General features: G+C 33.8%; 1 protein-coding gene across 1 annotated transcript in view; it reads right to left on the bottom strand.

Annotated features, from left to right (window-relative positions):
• ROBO1 (roundabout guidance receptor 1) overlaps positions 1–24,170 on the bottom strand; it is a 1,142,978-nt gene that overhangs the window by 75,954 nt on the left and 1,042,854 nt on the right. The window contains exons 9-10 of the mRNA XM_058731718.1: positions 8,071–8,195; positions 4,821–4,992 (exon numbers count right to left, since the gene is read on the bottom strand). Coding sequence (XP_058587701.1) covers positions 4,821–4,992; positions 8,071–8,195 — 297 coding nt within the window. The remainder of the gene's footprint in view (positions 1–4,820; positions 4,993–8,070; positions 8,196–24,170) is intronic.

The following is a 24,170-nucleotide window of genomic DNA, read 5'->3' as shown; positions in this document are numbered from 1 at the left end:
ACTAAACGTGTAATTTTAGTTAGCTTTAAGTAATTGAAATTCCAATTTAGATAATCTCATGTGGCGGCTGGCTACCATACTGAACAGTACAAACTTTGGTTTTAAGTCTCAGTTCTGCTACTTAGTATCTGTATGATCGGGGCCTCCCTTTTCACCAGTCTCTGCCTCCATTCCCTGATCTGTAAAATGACATGTTGTCAGATTTGAAATTGATATGCAAAACGACGGTAGCATTCGTGCCTGACACAAAGGAAGCACTGAATAACTGTAACTTATTATTAATGAGCATCAGTATGGTGGTGATCGTGGTGAGAATACTGCTGGTATAGGCAGTGTCACCGGTGGTATAGCCCTGTTCCAGCAGAGTTTATCAAAGCTATCTTTTCCACACATTCATGAAAAATATAAAGGTCCTAAAAAAATGAGACTATGGGGGCGCCTGGGTGGCGCAGTCGGTTAAGCGTCCGACTTCAGCCAGGTCACGATCTCGCGGTCCGTGAGTTCGAGCCCCGCGTCAGGCTCTGGGCTGATGGCTCGGAGCCTGGAGCCTGTTTCCGATTCTGTGTCTCCCTCTCTCTCTGCCCCTCCCCCGTTCATGCTCTGTCTCTCTCTGTCCCAAAAGTAAATTAAAAAAAAAAAAAAGTTGGAAAAAAAAAAAAATGAGACTATGTCATCAGAAGAACGATTTGGTTACTTCAAAAGCAATGATCATAAAGACTATGTTAATACATGTAAATACATTTATAAAATAATTTTAAGGGAACAAATTACAAAAATGGTTTTTCTATTGACTGGTTTGAGTGTGCAAAGTTAATATTTACATACCAACAAACATTGGTTTGCAAACATATCTTGCAATTACTTACGAGTTAGGGAACTGAAACTGACAGTACAAGTCACTTGTCCACATCAAATAGTAATTGTCAGGTATCTCTTTTTTGAATAAAAGTGAACCCTCGTTTCTCTGCATACCAGTAACTTTTGAAAGATGAATGCAAGTGATTTTTTTTTAATTTTATACATCATTTGGAAGCCATTAACTAATTTTCTTGCATTCTACCAATCAAGGAAAGAAACATTTTCAATTAAATAGGTGATATGGATTTCTATGTTCCTGAGTCAAATGCCATTTGGGGCAGAGGCCACAGCTATAGAGAAGCAGCATTTTAAAGACAGCTGCTGGTCCACCAAATTCTGTGCCTCCTGTTTTACTCTGCCTTTGTCTTTGTTCTTTTTGCAAACAATAAAGATCAAGAAGCTACATTCAAATAGCATCCAGAAAGTATTCTGCCTACTAGCTCTCCTCTTGATTTGATTTATGCAAATACTGATGTTGCCAGCACTCACAATAGTAATAGTTTACCTGTGAAGAACGAGTCCATACTTGTTGTGTGTGCAATATCAATGAATTCCAAAATAAAGAAAACAAAACTAAAAATACAGTACCACCACAAAGCGCACACAAAGCCACCTTAAATCTTCCCCGAGAATGTAAAACGAATTAGTATATTTAGTGTTAGGTTTTTGTTTTGTGTTAGTTTAGCTAAAATTGCTAGCCTTGATCTATTTTCATAAATGTAGCAATTTATGATAATGTCATGTCAGATGGCATGTAGAAAGCTTTGCTTTCAATTATCAATGAGAATAGTAACAAATACTTGAAAGTATCTTACCATAGGTTTCTCTGGCCATTTTTCATGTACACCTGTATATACAAGTTGCTTCTACACATAAAGTTGAAATATTAAATTTTTGTGCAATTCTGCATTGTACTTCTACATACTGATTATATTGATCATTATCAAATTCATTACCACCTTCATAACCATCATCTAATAGCTTTAATGTATGTAAGAAACCGTACAAACATTTTAGTTCATTCTAACTCACTGGAGCCAGTACATATATACTATGCATCACAGACAGGGGTAAGAGTTGGGGCTTTGGAATGACATAATCATAACCTTGAATTCTGACTTAACCAAGAGTTAGCTGTTCATTCTATCCATGTTTCATCCATTCATTCAAAAATTATATATTGTGTATGTATTATGTGCCAGACTTTGGTAGTATGATACTGAGTATATATTTATTGGACAGACATGGGTCCTGCTCTCATAGAACTTAATTTCTAATGAAGAATACAAAAAAATAAATATAGAACGCAGGAAGGTATAGGATGTAATCTTTGTATAGATGACAGGGTGAAGAATGCTCATGTTTGAGGAGTTAGGGAATGCTTCTTGAAGTAAGTGAAATTTCAAGCCAGTAGAAACAACATATGCAGAAGTCTTCAGATAAAAGAAATACATAGGAAACACAATAAAATGAGGGCAGGTGAGCAGATACAGTATTCACAGCTGAGGCTGCAGATAAATTGTAAAGCATATGAACTAATATAAACTTTATCCTGAGAATACTAAGAAACAAATTAATCAGATTAATGTGTTAAAAATATCCTCCAGAATTTTTTTTTTAAATTTCAAAATGCTATCTTTAAAATCTTAGCTAACATTACACTTACTTCTCCTTTGAGGCTAGGATCAAGAAAAATATTTCCACTATCACCAATTCTATTCATTATACTGTAGAGCACAGACAATGCAGGACAAGTAAGAGAAATAGAAAGCATAAGTATTGGAAAGAAGAAGTAAACCTGTTTCATTTGCAGTTGACACAGTTTTGATCATAGAAATTTCAAAATAAGCTACATATAAACTATTATATATGAGTGTATTTAGAAAGTTGCTGGATACAGGGTTAACATACAAAGAATCAATTGCACATCTTGCCTCAAACAATACAATAATGAAAGTTATATGCATATATATATGCAGTCACATCAAAAATCATCAAATATCCTAGGTATAAGTCTGTCAAAATATAGGGAAGATCTATACCCTGAAAAGCGTAAAACACTATTGAGAGAATTAAAGATTTAACTAAATTGCGACATATATATGTGGAATTTATACCATTTCCCTAAATTAGAAGACTAAGTTGTTAAGATGTTAATTTTTCTTAAACTGTTCAGTAATTTAAGTGAAATCAAAATTAAAATCTCACATTTGTTGTTTTTGTTTATGGTGTGTGTGCATGTGTGTGTGTGTGTGTGTGTGTGTGTGTGTGTAAAAATTGACAATTTTAAAATTTATAAGAAGATGCAGAGAACCTCTAGTAGCCAACCCAAAACAAAACAAAACAAAACAAAAAGTAGGACACTTACATTACCCATTTATAAGACTTACTATAAAGCTAAAATAATTAAGACCATACATACTGGCATAATATAAACAGAATATAATAGAGAGAATAAAAGCAGGCCCATACACTTATGTTCATCTGAATTATGATTAAAATGTAATTCAGTGAGGAAAACACTGAGTTTTCCATAAATGATGCTGGAACAATTAGTATCCACATGGGGGGAAAGGAATTTTGACCCTTGTTTTATACCACATGCAAAAAAAATAAGAATAAAAATGGATTAAGAACTCCAATCTTAGAAGTATAGACAATAAAACTTCTAAAAAGAGACATAGGAGAACGAACGTGTACATGACCTCGAGGTAGAATAGAAAATTAAAAGCACGAACTAAAAAAGAAAAATAATACATTGGCCCTAATTAAAATTTGTTATTTAAGCCTTAAAATCATTAGGGAAATTACTAAAACTAAGTATTTATAACACATATTTGATAAAAGCTTATATCTGGAATATATGAGAAAATGAAAAAAAATAGGTATATTCATCTGCCAAAAGGCAAACCAAGATAATTGAGTGCAAATGCCCATCTACAGACTTGTACAGGGATATTTAGCTTTATTAACTAATAAAAGCCCTAAACTGAAAGCAATCCATCAATAGAGGAGTACACAAATTGTGAGCTATTTATATAATAGAATACTATACAGCAATAAAAGAATATTATATCTATGTATATATGTATATTTATATTTATATTATAAATATGTATATATTTAGGTATATATGTATATACACAGATGTGTATATATATATGTATATATTTATCTGTATACAATTTTTTCTTTTTTCTCAAATTATTACTAGTCTCCATCTTACAGTGTGAGGATTTTCTCCATCAAGATGTCTTCAAAATGTACTTGGCATTAATTGATCAGGTTTAAGGGAATTGAAAAACAGGACAAAATCAAATTATTGAAGAAAACTTGTTCATTATAATGAATTGTGAGTTGGACTTATCAGCAATTCATTTTATCTCCTTAATTTAGAGGGGAAAAGACGATATTTTACACTAAGAGATTTAAAAATAACTTTATTTTCTAAAACAAGGAAACATTCCTATGCACAGCTATTCACTATAAACTTCTTGTTTAATTGTTATGCTTTTATGGACATGACTTGATGCTAGAAATTTATAGTATATGCCAAGTTAAAATAAGAATAATTTTAGGGGCACCTGGGTGGCTCAGTTGGTTGGGTGACCGGGCTTCGGGTCAGGTCATGATCTCACAGTTTGTGGGTTCAAACCCCGTATCGGGCTCTGTGCTGACAGCTCAGAGCCTGGAGCCTATTTCAGATTCTGTGTCTCCCCCTCTCTCAACCCCTCCCCTGCTCACTCTCTGTGTCTCTCTGTCTCTCAATAACAAATAAACGTTGAAAAAATAATTAAAAAAAGAATAATTTTAGACTTCGTCATTGTATTGACATCCTTTTTAGCTTCACACCAAAAGTGCCATCAGAAAGAATATACAGTAGAAAATAAACACATTTACTGGCACACGTTTTAGATCATAAACCAAACTTTAATATTTTAAAATAAAATACTCTACTTTACCATCAGTTACTTCCAAATATGCTTTTGTGATGATACTTCCAGCAACATTTAAAGTCTGGCAGATATAATAACCAACATCAGATCGCTGGACGTTAGTGATAGTGAGATCACCAGTCTGGGAGACTGAAAAACGGCTGGTTGACTGTGGTGGCTGATATGAGAAAAGCAGATTCTAGAACCCAGTATTTGGGAGGAAAGAATAACAATAGGTTAATTGCCAGGTTCTAATATTTTGGCATATATACATAAATATTTATAAACAGGTATATAAATGCATACACATACACATGCATACCACACAATATATACACAAATGAGCTAAATATTCTTTAATCACATACCGACATATGTAGATGTACACACATATATAGACACCAAGTTTAATGACCTAGCCTTAAATAGGATCATTTTAAAATTTAAATAAATTCAAAATGTCGATAGGTGCTTTTATAATGATCAATTTCAAATAATACTAGATATAAAAGTAGTAGGTATCAACAGAGCTAAAACTTTTACATGTTAATCAAAACAAAGTCAGGGGCGCCTGGGTGGCTCAGTCGGTTAAGTGGCCGACTTCAGCTCAGGTCACGATCTTGCGGTCCGTGAGTTCGAGCCCCACGTCGGGCTCTGGGCTGATGGCTCAGAGCCTGGAGCCTGCTTCTGATTCTGTGTCTCCCTCTCTCTCTGCCCCTCCCCCGTTCATGCTCTGTCTCTGTCTGTCTCAAAAATAAATAAAACGTTAAAAAAAATTAAAAAAAAAACAAAGTCAGAGCTTTGCTTTATATATGTATGACTATTAGGACTATAAACAATAAATCCTTTAATATACAAACAAAATTAAAATTTAAGCACATTCTGACAAATTAAGTTCAAAGAAACTTTTTTGGCACCAGAAAAAGTATCTCTGTTATCTGTCCATTATAAAAGTTCAGTAACTTTTATCAAACTGTAAATAGTTTCTTACTTCTCCTCTTAGATATCCATTATGGATCATTTTGAAATTCAAATATTAAATTTAAGAATTCATAATGGAGTTTTATTTCTGTAGAAATTCATCTTATATACAAAGTCAACACAAGATGTGATATTATTTTATGGTACGAATTTCTCCCTATGAATCTCAAAGTTTGTTCCCCTGTTAGAGAGACTATATATATTTCATGGGAAATTAACACTTCATGAAATAAATAAAGTCCAGATTTCTTCTAACCAAATAAAGTTGTTCCTTTTTACAAGTTTAATTGCCTTGGACAGCTCAATCAGTTAAGTGTCTGACTCATGATTTCAGCTCAGGTCATGATCTCTCCTTTCCATGAGATTGAGCCCTGCGTGGGGCTCTGCACTGATGGTGTGAAGCTTGCTTGGAATTCTCTCTCCCTCTCTCTCTGCTCCTCCCCCACTCATGCACACCCCCCAGCCCCCGCCATTTCAAAATAAATAAACATGAAAAAAATTAAATGAATAAAAGTTTCACTGCCTCTTAAAATATATAATTTTATAAAGGCTTATGTACTATTTCATGAATATATGTCCAGTGACAAAATTTTAGGAAAAAGTAAGTTGTATTTTTTTATTTTAATTTTTTTTAGCAAGTTGTATCATTAAACTAAACCAAACCAAGTCAAAATCATTTCAAAATTTGATATAGAGTTTAGATAACTTAATGAATAATTTATTTAAATAACTAAATGAGTCATTAGAATACTACTCTGTTAAGAAGAAGTTCTAGTGGATTTACCATATAGATTTTCTTATATAATATACTTTCAATTCTTTCTGTTCTACAAAATTTTTCTTTCTTTTTTTTTTTTTTTGCTGTAATTTGCTATCAGCAAAGTTGTTCTTCGAGGCCAAATGGAATGTGTTAGAAACAACAAAAGGTACTGTAACTCAAATGATGGGTCTATATACCATAATCAACTTAATATTTGCCTACCAAAGTGAAAACAAAAGCGAACTTGTTACATTGCCTATGAAAGATTAGTGAGTGCAGTCAGTAAACTACCTATATGTTACTTCATATGAACACAATAGAAGCAAGACCATGAAACAACTCACCCAAGATTGAGTTAAGCAAAAAATAAAAGAAGCTAGGAATAACTGTATTAAAAAATGAATGAGAATCTTTTTTATAAGTATCAGAAACAAGCAATGGCAAACGCTTATTTTGTTGAAGAAGGCAAGTCAATAAGAGATAAGAAAAAAAAGACTTAGGTTTAAAAGCTATTTTAAAGTTTCCTATTATTTTTAATGTGAAATTATTTCAAAATTTCCTTTTTATTAAGGTGAAGCCTAATCGTGAACTTAGAATTTGTAACAGCATAGAATTTTACATTTTAGTTCAATGTATATAGAAAATTCTGGTTTATAAATGTTTAGAGAATGGGATTAGATAGCAAATCGCAATCAGATGATAGTTTTCAAAGAATTAGAATACACTGAACTGTATTTAACATGACATCTATATTAAACAGACTAACATATGGTTTGATGAATCTTTGACATGCAAAAATTGATATATATAGTTGATATTTATGTATATATGTATCTATATACACACACACATAAACATACATAAAGAAGTGAAGAAGACAGTTGAGAATCCTGACGTTTTCAGAGAAATTGCACTGAATAATTGCCATCTGTTTGAAATGTGTGTAAATCTCTGTTAACATATAATTACAGATATCTGAATAATAGAAATGATAATTAATTAAATTACACTGAGAAAAAGTACAGGTTTTTTTTGTTTAATTTGGCTGAATTGGAAGTAAAGATAAATTATATATGATAATTACCATGCTATATATCACCCTATGTACCAAAACTAGGCAGGAAAATAGGCTTTTTTTAATGTTTATTTATTTTTGAGAGAGAGAGGGAGACACAGCATGAGCAGGGGAAGGACAGAGAGAGAAGGAGACAGAGAACCTGAAGCAGACTCCAGGTTCTGAGCTATCAGCACAGAGCCCGACATGGGGCTCAAACCCACAAACTGTGAGATCATGACCTGAGCCAAAGTCTGACGTTTAACCGACTGAGCCACTCAGGCACCCCAGGAAAATTGCTTTTAGAATTACAACAATAAATGAATTTTTTTTTTCTTTTCTTTCATTGTTGACGTCTTCTAGGGTATTCAGAGAATTTTCAGTTCTCTTAAAACAACAACTGTATAACTAAATAATGCTTTGGTTTCTCTTACATTTCAGGCACCCACCTTAGCTGACTGAAATATAGAACAAGGTCTTACCTGACTCCCCTCTCGTCTCCAAAAAATAGCTGGTTGAGGATTTCCAGTTGCTTCACACTGAAAAGTTACAGTTCGCCCCAAAGCAACAACCTGGTCACGGGGTTTCACAACAAAATGTGGAGGTTCTAAAGGAGATGAAACAAATTACACCAAATCAAAACATGTAGTTATTATCCTAATGGAGACAATTTGCTGATATCCCAAGTGCTGCCATTATTTTACATGATTCATTATGCACTATAACATGTACCCATTCTCATCCTTAATTTAATCGAAGTTAAAGTGTTAAGGGCATATTTATAGAAGAGAATAGAGATTTTTTGTGAAGCAGTTTTCTTTTTTTTTATTGGTTGACCTTCTAAGATTAACCTCCACATTAAAAAGAATTTTTGAGCTGCAATTTGACCCTTTACATTCAATGTATACCTGAAATGTGTACGAACGAGTATCTTTTGTCATTTAGAGCTGCTTAAAGCTGAATGGACTTTAATCATATACACAAGGACCTCCTGACGTAAGCAGGCCCTAAAATTACTTTAATTTAACTCAAAAGCTCCTGAAATGCTACCATGGAAATTATAACCACTTAGAATCTTCAGTCCAATTACTTGAATGGAAATGAATTTAAAGCAATAGTTGAGTCAAATGCCTCCTTCATTTACATAGGCAAGGGCATGTTCAAACAGAATATATATGGAAATGAGGGCAAATTTGAAACATCTGCTCATCCTGACATTATAAATACTGCCAGCTTTGTCCAAACTGTTTGATTTATACAGACTTTAAATGGCCACTTCATCCAGCAGTAAATAGAGTGTCAGAAAATTGTGTCAGTTACACTGAGAGCAACGGCAGCTGAAAACACTAGGTGTGCTGATAGAGTTACTTCTGGGGGGAGAGAAAAAAGCTGTTTTTGGGGCCGTGCTTTATGCTTAGAAAAATACGCACTGAATGTAAGTCTTTTTACCTACTGTTTACACTTTTCAAATTCATTTCTTATCAGCTGTCTGAAACACCTAATTATTCTCCTCTTGTCTCAGTTCAAATTGAAGTGACTATTTCAAGCCAGACATTTAACAGTTTATACAGGATAGGGTTCTTCTAATCCACTTTTTAAGACTGTTCCATTATTTTAAACCTCTTCTTTAAAGGTACTTTTAGTTACTTATATCAGTCACTTAGGATAATGCCTTCAAGTGAAAATGAATTGAAAATTATATTCAGATTATGTCCACAAATGCTACACTGCTTACAAGAACATGACTTCTTTGTTAATGAAGTCGAGGATTTGAAAAAGGTAATTTTCTCTCCATAAATACATTCTAGGCAATTGCACCTAAGACATATAAACAAATGTTTATAATATATATTAAATATAAATTTGTAAATCTCTCATTGAAGTAAAAACCTCTTTTTTTTTTTTTTTAAGAGAGAGATATAACAGAACTTGCTGAAGATTGCATGGTGGCAAAACTTAAGAAAGCAATTAGATCTCCTAACTTCCAGATTAGTGTGATTTCTTCCATACTCCCTTTTTATTTTTAATTGAGGTTTAGTAGAAATTATACCATTTAACTAGAAAATTATAGGAGACCAGAAAAATCAGGTCAAATGCCTTCAAATGTCCTATAACTTATAGGGAAGAAAATACAAAGTTAGGAGATACAGTTTAGGTTCAATTTGGTAAAACTGAAGTTCTACCTTATAATTTTTTTTAACTCTGATTGTAATTGAGTGGTTTATTCATGAATTTAGCAAACACTATCATTATCCAGGTATAATAACAGACATGTGTATCATTTCTTGGGGATTGTCCTCCATACATATCCATACAGGAGCATTTGATTCCCTAGTTAAGGGCTGCAATAATTGAGGTAGAAATCAGATCAAAAAATTCAAAGGATTGACTAGATAATAAACTAAATCCAGAAGAGTTTGGTTTATTTCAATAAAAGAAAAAAATGATTAATTAAATGAGTGGGAGAATATGACTTTCCAATATGTAGGGAATTTGAGTAGGAAAATATAAATGTTCAAACCACTCAGAGAAGTATAAACTTCGGGTGGTCTCTTTCCTAAATCTCAGAAGCATGTCTAATAACGTGTGCCAGAACCCATGTTTCTTTTATAAAATGCCAGCTCTCCTCAAACCTCAAAGACTTATTTGGGAACCAGGGATACAAACCCTTATGCTAACTACATTTATCCTGCAGCAATCCTTCCACACAGGATATCTGCCTGGAAATGAATTTACTATATTTTGCAGGCACATTCTCGAGCCAACATCAACAGTGACATCAGCCCCAAGATATGTCCTAGAAATATAACTTTAAAAAATCCTTTTCTACATGTATGTTGAATCTGAGATGTAATTATATCTCCATGAAAAATTTAAATGGATTACATACGCCTCTATCTATCAATCTATCTATCATCATCACCTATCTATTTAGACTGAGAAGGCCATTCATCGCATCCATCTACTTGAAGTTTATGATGGAATGCTGGAATATTTTTCAAAGGCTACATTCTAACTTGTTATAATTAAAACTACAGAACCATGTTACTAATGTCATATATGGTCAGTATTGGAAATTTAGAAAATCAAACAAGCAAAGAAAAAAAGAAAACTACCCATAATTCAACCATGCAAAGTGGACCGTGGTGTTTTAAAATATTCTTCTAAAGTATCACTTCAATAACTCTTTAATAATCCATATACAAATTTACATTGCTTTTAAATTTGGATTTGTTTCTAATTTTCACTATTAAAAACAATAGTGACAATAACATCCTTCCCAATTATATTCAAGGTTATTTCAAACGACAACCCTCCTATAGGGCATTTTCCTCCCAAACCTCCCAAACACTGAACATTAACATCTTTGCCAAACTGAGAATGAAATTTCCTACCAATTTGCCTTTGTGTATTAGTGAGATTAGACATTTATGTTCACATTACCTTGTCACTGATATCCTATTTTTTGGGAATATTGTGTTCCTATGCTCATCTTTTTTATTTTTAAGAACTATTGTTAGGTGAAAATTTCATCCATTTTTCATATGTGTTGTAGATATATTTTTCCATTTTGTTGACAATTGTTCTAATTTGGTTAAGCATTTTTGTTATTCTATCAATAAAATTACATAATATAGATTACATAAGTAATAAATTATGTAAACATTCACCTCCACTTTCATCCTATACTTTTGTCTTTAGTTTTTTATGTTTAAATATTAATCCGTATACATTTTTGTATATACAGTAGCATATAGAAAGGTATTTCTTTCAAATAGCCCCTTAGTACATCACCATTATTGAACAATCCATCCTATCTGTGTTAGTATGAACACCTTTATAATATTTATGTAGCTTTTTAACTTAAAAAATAGGAAGCTTTCCTTAGGTCAAATTATTCCCTGGCATAATACTTAGCATCCTCATGTAAAACTCCAAAAATGGTTTTCCAAAATTTTTAAAGGGTGCCCCAACATGCTGATCATGAGAGGACTTGGAAATGTAATGACTACATATATGAGGCCAAGTTTATCAGTGAGAAGTTTAATACATTTTAGAAGCATCATGCAATTATTTCTTACATAATATGAAATGAATCTGACACAAAGAAATGGAAATGAGCGCGAACAGCCCTAAGTGCAAGGTTATTCACCAAAAGGACTCCTAATGACAATTACTGAACAATAGTTACAAAAGCTTAGATAGACAGACATGAACTTATAAACATATTTTGGACCAAACAAACACCCCACATTGTTCTCTGGGCACCTCTCTTTGTTTGTTTATCTCATGAGATATAAATTGAAACAGTACTTAACCATGATATAGTCCTATCACTTATTTTATCACGCAATTAAGGACAGAAAAAAACAAAAGAATGCAGATCACACATCATTTAACAAGACATAAGGTTAGCAACCCCATTACCTTTACTCTTTGTCACAGTTACCCATACTTCCTGCAGACTTTATTCTGTGCAGTCTGTCTTTGTGGCCAATGACAAGTGAAACATGGAGGCTGATTGGTTGAAGGACATGGAAGGGTATGGATGGAAAGGGGAAGAGAAGTTCCAGTCACAGTGACACGGTGATTAGGAGATGGCCAATAAAATGTCAACTTACCAGACCCAACTAAAACAAAACAAAAAAAAAAGAAAACATGAAATAAATAAAAATAAAGAAACAGAAACGAAACAGAAAAAGTAATAAGATTTGACTTAACAATGATACTTCTTTTAATGTAAAATAAAGAACACATTAATATCTGGCTCATAAGATCCATGAATGAATATTTGTTAGCATTTTAAGTATAATCATGAATAATTTAAGAGAAATAGAAATGAATCTTAAAATCTCTACTATGATTAAATGACAGAGCTACAATGGATGATATCTATACAATTCTAAAACACTTTTCAATGACTACATTTTGCTATCAGATGACAGGGTTAGATAACTACATACGTAATGAGTTTAAAAACACAATAAATATTAACTGCTAATGCTACTTACAATAGGAATCAAGCATCTTAATCAAAGGCAAAATAGTGTTAAATCCTACAACTCTACCACCAGATTACTTTTAAAAGGTTCATGCTGCCAATGATATTCTATTAAATCTGTGTTTCTCATACTTGAATAAGCACATAAATCACCCTAAGAATTGCTTAAAATACAAATGATAATTCCATAGGTTAGAAGTATGGCCTCAGATTCCGCATTTCTACCAAGCACTCAAGTGCTTCTGGTCCCCGACAGTAGGTTGAGGAGCAAAGTTACTAAAAGGTGTTATACTTAAATTCCTGCAGAATTTTAATTGAGAAGATACAGAAAAATGTGAACACATGAAAACAGAGAAAACTTTATAAACCTATCTAATAAAGTCATAATGACATTACCTGCTTGCAAGGCTGAAACACTGGGCATATTAATATAGGAAGCGTGAGTAACATACTTTTTAAATACTGGAAAATGATTGTTTTATTTTATTCTTTTAGAAACAAAGGTATTAACTGCCAAATGCAAAACTTTTTCATAATAGCCCCATACACAGCAACAATGTATTTTACTCAAATAAATAAGTCCCATGTCTTTAAGTTAAATCAAATTAATTTGACTTGATATACATTCCTATAGTTTATTTTTTCATTTAATTTATTTTAATTTTTTTTTTTTTTTTTTATAAAGCATGGCAGAGAGGTGCAGGGCTGGGGGGGAGAGAGAGAGACAGAGAGAGAGACAGAGAGAAAGAGAAAGAGAGAGAGAGAGAGAGAGAGAGAGAGAGAGAGAGAGAGAGAATATCTTAAGTGGGCTCCACACCCAATGTGAAGCCTGATGTGGGGCTCGATCCCATGACCCTAGGATTATGACCTGAGCTGAAATCAAGAGTCAGACACTCAACTGACTGAACCACCCAGGTGCCCCCATTCCTGTAGTATAAATACAGAAACTATTTCACTGCTTCTGTGAAATGGTACAATTGTAAAATAGTGACAGTAACAAAACAGAACAAAACAATCAACTTCCATCAGACTATAAACAGCTTTCTGAAGTCACTTCTGACGTTGAATCTGAAATTACATTTCCTTAATTTGTGTGATGAGGGAAAGAGACAACACACTAGAAAGGGGTTGGGGGTGCTCAAGTGTCTGATGGAACCTCAGGATATTTTGGCACAATGTACGGTCTGAACTAATATCTTCAAGCTGGAATTATGTTGCTTTGGTTTTGCTGTATGGGAATGCTCAATAATCCATGTAGAAGGATAAAAATGTATGTTTTAAATAAAATATAAAATAATTTTAAAAAAGAAAAAGAAACGAAATAGAGACAAAAGTTCTCTCAACTAGTGATGTCACATATACAAAATTTAAAGGTGATTCAGAAACACATTTCAACACACATCTTTTTATTTTCATGAGTAAATGAGTAAAATAATTTGTCTTTCTTTTTCACTCTAAAGAAAAAAAAACTTTAAGCATAATATTTCATCATCCAGGCAAGAAAAGTTAAAAAACAAACAAGCTTTTTCTCAACTTACTCAAGGAATAATCAACATGCTATGCTACCTAGACTTGAAAACAGAGTGGACAGGACTTGGTAACACTTTTGAGTCCTTAAAGATAGTGTCTTTTAAGTGACAGGAAGAAAAATTTAGAAACTACAAGAGAGAGAACCTAACAAACAGTAGCAATAGAATTTTGCCAAATAAATGAATGAATGAATGAATGAATGAATGAATAAAACAATGTAGAAATAAATTACGGGATTTGTGAAAATAAATTTAATATTAGATGGATACAGTTAAAATCAAGCCTTATTTAAAGTCAAGAGACTACAGGAATGATTCTTAAAGATTTTCTAGTCATATTTTTAGTAATTTAAAATTCCTTAAACATCTCAAAAATATCTAATGTTAAAACAAAAAAAATTACTATGAAGCAGATCATTTAAAATTTAAATGCTTATACGCTTAAATGCTTTTCCTTGCTTATAAGTTTTACCAGCAATCAAGCCATAGGAGTTGAATCTTTCATTAATTAAAACCCAGTATGTTCAAGAACTTCCAGTTGATGTGTTTGCATATCATAACAAATGATAATTGGAAAATAGTTCATAAAGTTATCTAAGAACAACATCTAACACAGAAGCTTCCAAAGCATCAGAGGTTTTTGAGAGGACCCTATCCTGAATGATCATTTAAGCTTTTAACAACCATGATTATCAGGAAATGATGCCTCTTACCTAAATGAAAACCTGCCTGTCACAATTTAACCCTCCTTTTTTTTATTCTAATTTCCATAAACAAATCAATGCCATTAATATCCTCCATATAAAACCCCTTTACTCACCTGAGATAAGTAATCATCCTGAACTTTCTCTGCTCAAGAATAAATGATAGAAATTTAAGTTTTGGTTTTTTTGGGGTTTTTTTTCCCCCAGATTTCCCCTTTCTCCCTATTTCTCTCAGGGACAGGTCAAAGAATTTTCTTTCCATACAGACAGCAGGGACCTTCCATACGATAATCAGGGCCCATTATTGTCCAGTTAGTTATGTCCAGAAAGAATCAGAGAAAAGTAGAGTAGTTTGAATCATGTTCATTCATTATCCTCTGAAGTCTGTGGTTTATGGGCGGCCTCTCTCCTATACTCCCTAACTCTTGTCAACTTCTTTTCTTTCTACTTTAAAGGCTGGGAGCACCTCTACCCCAACTCCCTTTTCTCGTTAAGAAAGGAAAAGCCTGTCTGTCTCTATCTCTAATAAAACAATAAAACTGTAAAATGTTAGCACTGGAAGTGACCTTAGAACTTATCAGTCTAACCCTATCCTTTTTTGCCTGAGAAAATGGGAACTTAAATTGTTAAATACCTTTCGCAAGGTCACAGATGACTAACCAAAGACTGCCTTCCAGGCTTTTCGACTAAATTCAAGTCTCTGTATACATTTTCCTACTGGTTAACTGGTTTGGGGAGAAATATATGCAATAGGACATAAAATGTATTTGATTTTACGTTTAAACTGTCATAAAATGCCTAACTTAAAACCATCACCACTAAAACCATTACTGCCTACATTTAAAAACTTTCTAAAGTAATTCCTCATGATACTAAAAAATCTTTTAAGAGTAATTAGCTACAGTTTAAAAAAACATGGAAAACTAACGGGTAAGAAGACAGTAGGCTTAAAACCGCTTGAAAATTCACCGTTTTGGAAGAAAAAGTAATGTGATCATCTATTAAGGGTGAGTCATTTTTAATGATTTCATCACCTGAAATCATTATAAACTGAATAAAAGAATAGTCTTTTGAAAAATAAGAACAGGGGCGCCTGGGTGGCGCAGTCGGTTAAGCGTCCGACTTCAGCCAGGTCACGATCTCGCGGTCTGTGAGTTCGAGCCCCGCGTCAGGCTCTGGGCTGATGGCTCGGAGCTTGGAGCCTGTTTCCAATTCTGTGTGTCTCCCTCTCTCTCTGCCCCTTCCCCGTTCATGCTCTGTCTCTCTCTGTCCCAAAAATAAATAAAAACCGTTGAAAAAAAAAATTTAAAAAAAAAAAAAAAAAGAAAAATAAGAACAAATAATATTTCTACACAATTACTTTTATGGTAAATATGTTAAGTAGGAAGTAAAACAAACTTGAAAAGTAAATAAATATTTTAAGAGATTAAAACTTGCTATTTTTTAAACATGGCGACACATGCACATGATATATTCCATCTGCAGTAACATCTCTAAATTTTTTTTTTATATTGGAGGAAGTATGCAAAGGGGTGAGAGATTAGAGAATGTGACACAAGGCTGAGTTTACATAAAAAGCACACTGTTTCAAGCTAGACTGTATTTTCGGAGTGGCATGAAGGGGAGTTATATAAAGTCTAAGATATATATAAATATATATACACATTTATATAATATATAAATTAATATAGAATATATAAATATAATACATAAATATATTATATAATACACACAATACATATATAATATTTATATACTATATAATACATATATGTGTATATATATTTATATGCTAATATATAAATATATACACATTTGTATACTATATAAATATGTAATTCATATAATATATGGGAACTATATAATTACATAACTAAAATTTAATATATTTGGAGGCATACAAATATTACATCCTTGACTAATACTTTACTTAAAAAAACAACTTTAAAATGTTTGGGATAATTTAGCCTTTCTCTCTCTCTCTCTCTCTCTCTCTCTCTCTCTCTCTCTCTTTCACACACACACACACACAGACACACACACACACGCTTAGAATAAGAGACTTTCTTCCTCTTTTGAATGTGACATCAAAGGGATCCCATTATTTACTTTAAAATCTTGTAAAATGCATATTATACTGTTCAGACAATAATCTTTAGGTATAAATGAGAAGGTAAGAGAAGCAAAAATGGAAGCAATGAAGGAAGGGAGGAAGGAAGTGGGGAGAAAGAAGGAGGGAGAGGAAAGGAGAGAAGGAGGAAGGGTGGTGGGGAGGGAAGGAGAGAGGGGGGAGGGAAGATTTCTTCTATCTGCTTGTCATATACAGGAGACAAGAGTCAGATGATAAATGTCTGAAAAAATATACAAAAGCTAGAGAAAGGCTCTTTTTTTCTTTTCTCTTTTCCTTTTTTTTTTTTTTTTTCCATTTGAGAAAATAAGGTAGCTGTAAGATACTTAAGTCTTCAAATTAGGTCTAATAAATATAGGGAGTAGCCAATCTTGATAACTACTTAGGCCAGAAGAGAAGAAGATAATGGGCCTAAATAATAGCATGAGTGACTTAGGGAAAGTATAGAAAAGAAGCAGTTAACAGTAAAGGTCACTGAACCATGAATTGGTTGCCAACTGTGATGTCTCCAGAGGTCTTTAAAAATGGGATTTATTTCCATTTGGCTACAACAGTTTAGCTATAACCCTGTCTGGTAAAGGAATAGACTAGTTGACTCTTAGAGTGCTTTCTACGCTATAATTTTTAAGAGTATGGAAATTCAGAGGCAAAAGAGGACAATGGATATATCCCTTTGGGAAATATTCCCAATATTATCCCTTCAGATTATGTATATACAAACACATACTCTACCAGAAAATGTCCTCAAAAATATTCTTTTCAGTTAATATTACCTTAAGTTGATGAACTACTTTATACAAATAGCTCATGTGATAAATCCAGAAGATCGCAGAAATTCCAAGAAAATATTTGCATAATTAACACAACAATATGATTAAGATTTTGACATATTCACACCAAGTTCTCAATTTTTGAAGTATCATGATAAATATGTTCATGTTTATCCTTATGAGTTATATAAAGTATTAAGATTCTTCATCACTAGCAATGGGCTGTATAATTATTTTGAAATGTAATGACAGAAGACTGCCACGGTATTTGGGTCTAAAATAATGTAAGTACTCTAAACTCCTAGAATGATGCTATAAAAGATTTCATGGTTAAGCAAATATATCTATGGTAAAACCAATCCTATTAGTAAACATCAGAGAAGAACAGCTTTCTTGAATGTGCTATATGGAATTCTGCTATTCACAGATACTAGTTTTCATCATTAGTAACTCAATTCTAATGAATCTTTAAATTGATGTGATTTTTTTCATTCTCCCATATAGTGCTTTTTGAATAGCAGGGCTCAATTAAGAAATCTGACAGCCTAGAATTGTAAATACCACATCCAGAAGAATATGAATGAATGAAGTAAAATAATGAGTTACAGGATTCTTTGGGGAAGAAAATACATTTTTATTAAAATAGAGGAACACTCAAATTTTCAAGTAATGAAGCTATCAACCTTTGAACTGACAGAACCCAGTCACTGTTATGTCGGAGAAATTATATGCATAGATACTCATGAATGATAATATCTCTAACAATTAAAAACATTCAGGATATTTTAATACCAGGTATGATTTCTTTTGGGGGAAAAGATTGAGTTTAACTTAAAAGCCTGTCATTATGTCTTTCAACTTTTCAGACATAAAAATAGAGTGATTAAGAGGGGAATTTTTAGAATATGTTTAATAGATACATAAAATACTATGAACTTTTCCCCTCACTCAACTACCTCACATTATTTGCGGATCACTGGTCAGGGAGACAGTTGTGGTTGTCACAATTGAAGGCTGATGCTACTGGCATCTAGTGGAGAGAGGCCACGGATGCTGCTAACCACCCTATCACGCACCAGACAGTTTTTCACAACAAAGAATGATCCAGTCCCACATGTTACCAGTGCAGGGCTGAGAAATCTTGCTACAGATGATCTGTTCACCTGAAAGTTTAACAGAAGAGTATAGAGTAATTATTCTCCCCCACATGTATACAAAGTACCTTGCACAACCTCTGATGTATCACAGATGCTCAGAAAAAGTTAATACTTTTCCCCTTTCCCTTCCATTTCTAAAAACAAAAGGCCCTACTTGTCTGAAAAGCAGTTATCAAATGGTACAACTTAGTTACGTGTCTACGAAAGAGTCTGAGATGGAAATGTAACTACTTGGGAATCTATGACAATGTGTGTACCACCAGACAGGATCTCAGGAGCGTAGCTTGATGGTAATATTCCCTAAACTAATTTAGAAAGCCAGAAACCTGGATCCTTCCTCTCCCTCCTCCTTGAGATGCACAATTCATTACCAAATTCCATAGCTTTTATTTTATAACAATTGTCCATCCCATCCCCCTCTTTCTAGCTCCATTGCCAGCACTCTGGCCCCAGTTTCTCAACAGTGGTCAACTGAACTACTGCCTTGATTTTTTCCAATCCGATTGCACAATATGGCTAGAGTGCTTAAAAACAAAACCAACTAAATTAACCTGATTATAGTATGTTTTTGCTTAAAATCCTTCAGTATAGTTCCACTGCCCTTAAAATGGAGAACAAAATCCTTAACACGGTCTTCTCACATCACCTGTCCCCTGTCATCTCCCTAACCTAGCCCCACAGACCTTCTTTCTGTCCTTGAATATACCATGCATGATCTTACTCTGGTTCGGTTTATCTTGTATCCCAGGATCCCCTCCCCACCCTCCCACTGCTTTACCTACTTAATTCTTTTTTACCTTAGCTCTCAGCTCGAAAAAAACCATCGTCCAGAAACTCCCTCTAAATGTGATGCTAAATCTTTTTAGAATGCCATATATTCTCATAGCAACCTTAATTTTCCTTCCAGAGAACTTACTATAGCTTAAAATTACACATTTAAGTAATTATTCTGTAAATGTCTATCTCCCAAGCTAGCCTATAAGCTCCATGAGAGTAAGCATTTAACTATTTTCTTTGCCATTATTTCTCTAGAACTTACCAAGTTGAGAACATCACTCACAATGTAATATCTACTGAAAGAGTAAACCCATGACAATAATGTTCCCATTGCCCAGCTGAAAGCACTTTCTCCCTCCCTGGCATATCTGTATCTTTACAAATCTATTTTTTACATTCTGCTAATTACTGTTGCTATTTGTGTATATCTCCCTTCTTCACCAGCTATAATAAGCTCCGTGAAGGCAGGTCTCAGGTCTTAGTTACCTATGTACCCTGTACAGCAACCAGCATACTATTTTGCATATAAGAAGTGCTCCAGTGTATACAGAAAAGTGCCAAATTTGAAAATTTGGAAGACTATCTTCAAATGGCATATTTCATAGAGGGTCTCGAGTTGGGGTACATAATGGTATAAAGATAAAATTACTCCACTGACCACTGAAACAATTCTGTATCAAGATCCTCTCCAGAATTAACAAGGTCTCCCTGCATAAATTACATAACCTTTCTACATCTCAGTTGAGAGGGATCAGTGTCAGCTAACTATGTGTCAGATCACACACCAGAAACCCTCACAGCAGCTCTGTAGGAAAGTACTCAATGTGCCAATTTGCAAGAGGAGGGAAGTGAGGATTAAGTACCTTTCTTTGTTTTAAGTTGATTTATTTATTTTTGAGAGAGGGATAGAGAGCAAGTGGGAAAGGGGCAGAGAGAGAGAGAGAGAGAGAGAGAGAGAGAGGGAGAGGGAGAGAGAGAGAGAGAGAGAGAGAGAGAGAGAGAGAGAGAGAGAGAGAATCCCAAGCAGACTCTGCACTGTCAGCACAGAGCCCGGTGTGGGAACTCAAACTCACGAACCTTGAGATCATGACATGAGCTGAAATCAAGAGTCGGGCGCTTAACTGACTTAACTGACGGAGCTACCCAGGAGCTCCAAGATTAAGTAACTCTCTTAAAGTCATACCTCAGGTAAGAAATGGGGGATTGAAATTCAGGTCCTTTCAGCTCTTAAAACCTTCCCTCTTTTTTACTACATTAAATGACTTCTGTGTTGAAACAGTTAAGCCTTATTCTAATGTAATTTTGGTTCTGTTTTGGCCCCACGACCTAAACCAAATAACTTTTAATAAGAAATTTTCATAAAGGAAATCATCAATCATCAGAAAAATGAAAAGGCACTAATTAAATGGGAGGAAACATTTGCAAATCATATATCTGACAAAGGGTTAATTTCCAAAATATACAAAGAATTTACACAACCTAATAGAAAAAAATCTGGCTAAAGAATGGGCAGAAGGTTGGAATAGACAGTTTTCTAAAGAAGACATACAGATGACTAACAGACACATGACAAGATATGCAATATCATTCACCATCAGAGAAATGCAAACCCAAACCACAGTAAGATATCCTCTCATTGCGTTAGAATCGCTGTTATCAAAAAGACAAGAAATAATAAGTGTTGGCAAGGGAACCCTTGTGCACTGTTGGTGGGAACATAAATTGGTACAGTCACTGGGCCGAACAATGTGTAGGTTCCTCAAAAAATTAAAAATAGAACTATCACGTGATGCAATAATTCCACTTCTGTGTATTTACCCGAAGAAAACAAAAACACTAGTTGGAAAATATATATGCACCCCATGTTCACTGCAGCATTATTTACAATAGCCAAGATAAGAAAGCAAACTATGTGACCAACACTGGATGAATGGATAAATAAATGTGGTATAAATACAATGGAGTGTTATTTGGCCATAAAAAAGCAAGGAAATTCTGTCATTTGAGGCAACATGGATGAACACTGAGGGCATATGGTAAGTGAAATAAGTCGGATGAGAGGTAGACAAATACTGTATGATCTTACTTACATGTGGAATTTAAAACAAACAAACAAACACACAACAAAAAATACCAAGCTCACAGCACAGAGAAAATAGATTAGTGGTTGCTTGCGGCAGGGGTAAGAGGTAGGAGAAAAGAGTGAACGGGGTCAAAGGTACAATTTTCCATATAAACAAGACCTAGGGATATAAAGTACAACACAGCAATCACAGTTAATAATACTGTACTAAAAGTTGCTAAGAGAATAAATCTTGGAAGTCCTCATTACAAGAAAACAAATACCATGTATTGATAATAATAATAAACATACACCATTTTGTATGGTGACAAATATTCACTAGATTTCTCATGGCCATCATTTTGCAATATACAGAAATACCAAATCATTTTGGAATATACTTGAAACTGCTATGTCTTATGTTGATTATACTCTAATTCAAAATTATTTAAATACATGATTCATGCATTAATACATAAAATTAACATAGATATAGAACTATTCTTCTCAGATGTGAGCAGGTTTCACATACATAAGAAGGTTATGAGGGGGAAATAAACCATGTTATATTTTATATTCTCATAGAAAATCAACGTCAAGGCGGGCTCAGTCAGTGCAGCATGCAACTCTGGATCTTGGGGTTGTGAGTTTGAGCTCCAAAAATAAAAAAATAAATAAAAAATAAAATCTTTAGAAAAAAGAAAAACAATGTCAAAACAGCCAATTTCATTTCTGAAAAGTGATGTGAATGCACCCTTTTAGGACAACCACTGTAAATGTATGTAGTCAAGTATCAAATGACACAGTCACAGTTTGCTATATGACAGAGACATCTCTGACTTCAGTTTCCTCATCTGTAACACAGAGCCAAAGTAAATAAGGCCTTAAGTCCCCATCCATGTTTAACATTCAAAATCTCCTCAACCTAGCACAGAAAGTTTATAACTTAACATTTATTACCAAGAAACTTAAATCAGGCCAAAATTACTTATTTTCAATTAGTATATTTGGGGGGAATAGAAAGCATAAGGAAAACACAAGAGGACACCTTATCTCTTTACTAATGACCTAAAAGAATACAGAAATACCTGTTCCACCATCCACAAAGTTAACTTTAAAAGCACTTTTGTAAAATGGCCATATCTATCAGTTTCAATTGTGCAATGCTTTAAGTTCTCTCCTAACAACATTGACCACACAAAATAAATGCCCTAAAGCTAAAGCTAACTTTAACAACCATTTATGGATTTTCCCACCCTCATCAATCTGTTATAAAGCAATTACTCAGCTGTATTTTGTCTTATACCTGTTTTAGTATTTTCTACAGGTGTGTTTACACTGGCACATTATTTATCAAGTCCTGAGAATAATAGTTTAAAAGCAAGTTAAAGTGCTCATGGTATTTTAATCAGTTTTGCAAACTCCAGGCAGGCATGATATTGTAAAGTAGTAACTTCCTATTTATACAAATCTTTAGAAACAATAAAACAAAAAGAAGCATATTATATTTTCAAATTACTGAAATAACATTTAAAGGACACCAGCTGCTGCATAATCGTAAATTGCAATGATTCTAATGATGACCCTGATGTTTGGAATATGCTAAAATGATTTGTGAATCTACAAGAACGTATACTGTTAGCATAATTTACATGGTGTCTACCCACAAAATATTTAAAATGATAGCAAATAAAAAACTAGTACACAGGAATGCAAAAAAAAGTCAAATTTTCAATTATCTTGCATATTTAATTTATCACTGGGTTCATCATTTTATTTTTTTAAGGTATATTTCTTTATTTTGAGAGAGAGAGAGAGAGAGAGAGAGAGAGAGAGAGAGAATGTGAGTGGGGGAGGGGCAGAGAGAGACAGAGAGAATCCCAAGCAGGCTTGGTGCTGTCACCACTGAGCCAGATGCGGGGCTCGATCTTACAAACACTGAGATCAAGACCTGAGGTGGAATCAGGAGTCAGATGCTTAACTGACTAAGCCACCCATGCATCCCCGGGTTCATCATTAAAAAAAAAAATGGTGCCCTGAATGTCAAATAGTCTACAATTATTCTCTTTATGATTTTTGAAAGGATTTTTTTCTAAAGTAACCTCTATACCCAACAGAGCTCAAACTCACAACTTTGAAATCAAGAGTCCCATACTCCACCAACTGAGCCAGTCAGGCACCCTTGATTATTCTCTTTTAAACAAGAATTATCTTGGGGGCGCCTGGGTGGTTCAGTTGGTTAAATGCCCAACTTTGGCTCAGGTCATGATCTTACAGTTCGTGGGTTCAAGCCCCATGTCAGGCTCTATGCTGACAGCTCAGAGCCTAGAGCCTGCTTCAGATTCTGTCTCCTTCCCTCTCTACCCCTCCCCCACTTGCGGTCTGTCTCTCTCTCTCTCTCTCTAAAAAAAAAAATAAACTTAAAAAAATTTAAATGAGAATTATCCTAATAA

This window comes from Neofelis nebulosa, chromosome 5 (assembly GCF_028018385.1).
Source record: "Neofelis nebulosa isolate mNeoNeb1 chromosome 5, mNeoNeb1.pri, whole genome shotgun sequence".
Taxonomy (NCBI): domain Eukaryota; kingdom Metazoa; phylum Chordata; class Mammalia; order Carnivora; family Felidae; genus Neofelis; species Neofelis nebulosa.
The sequence above is the reverse complement of the archived record's forward strand: the minus strand, read 5'-3'. Positions and strand labels throughout refer to the sequence as shown.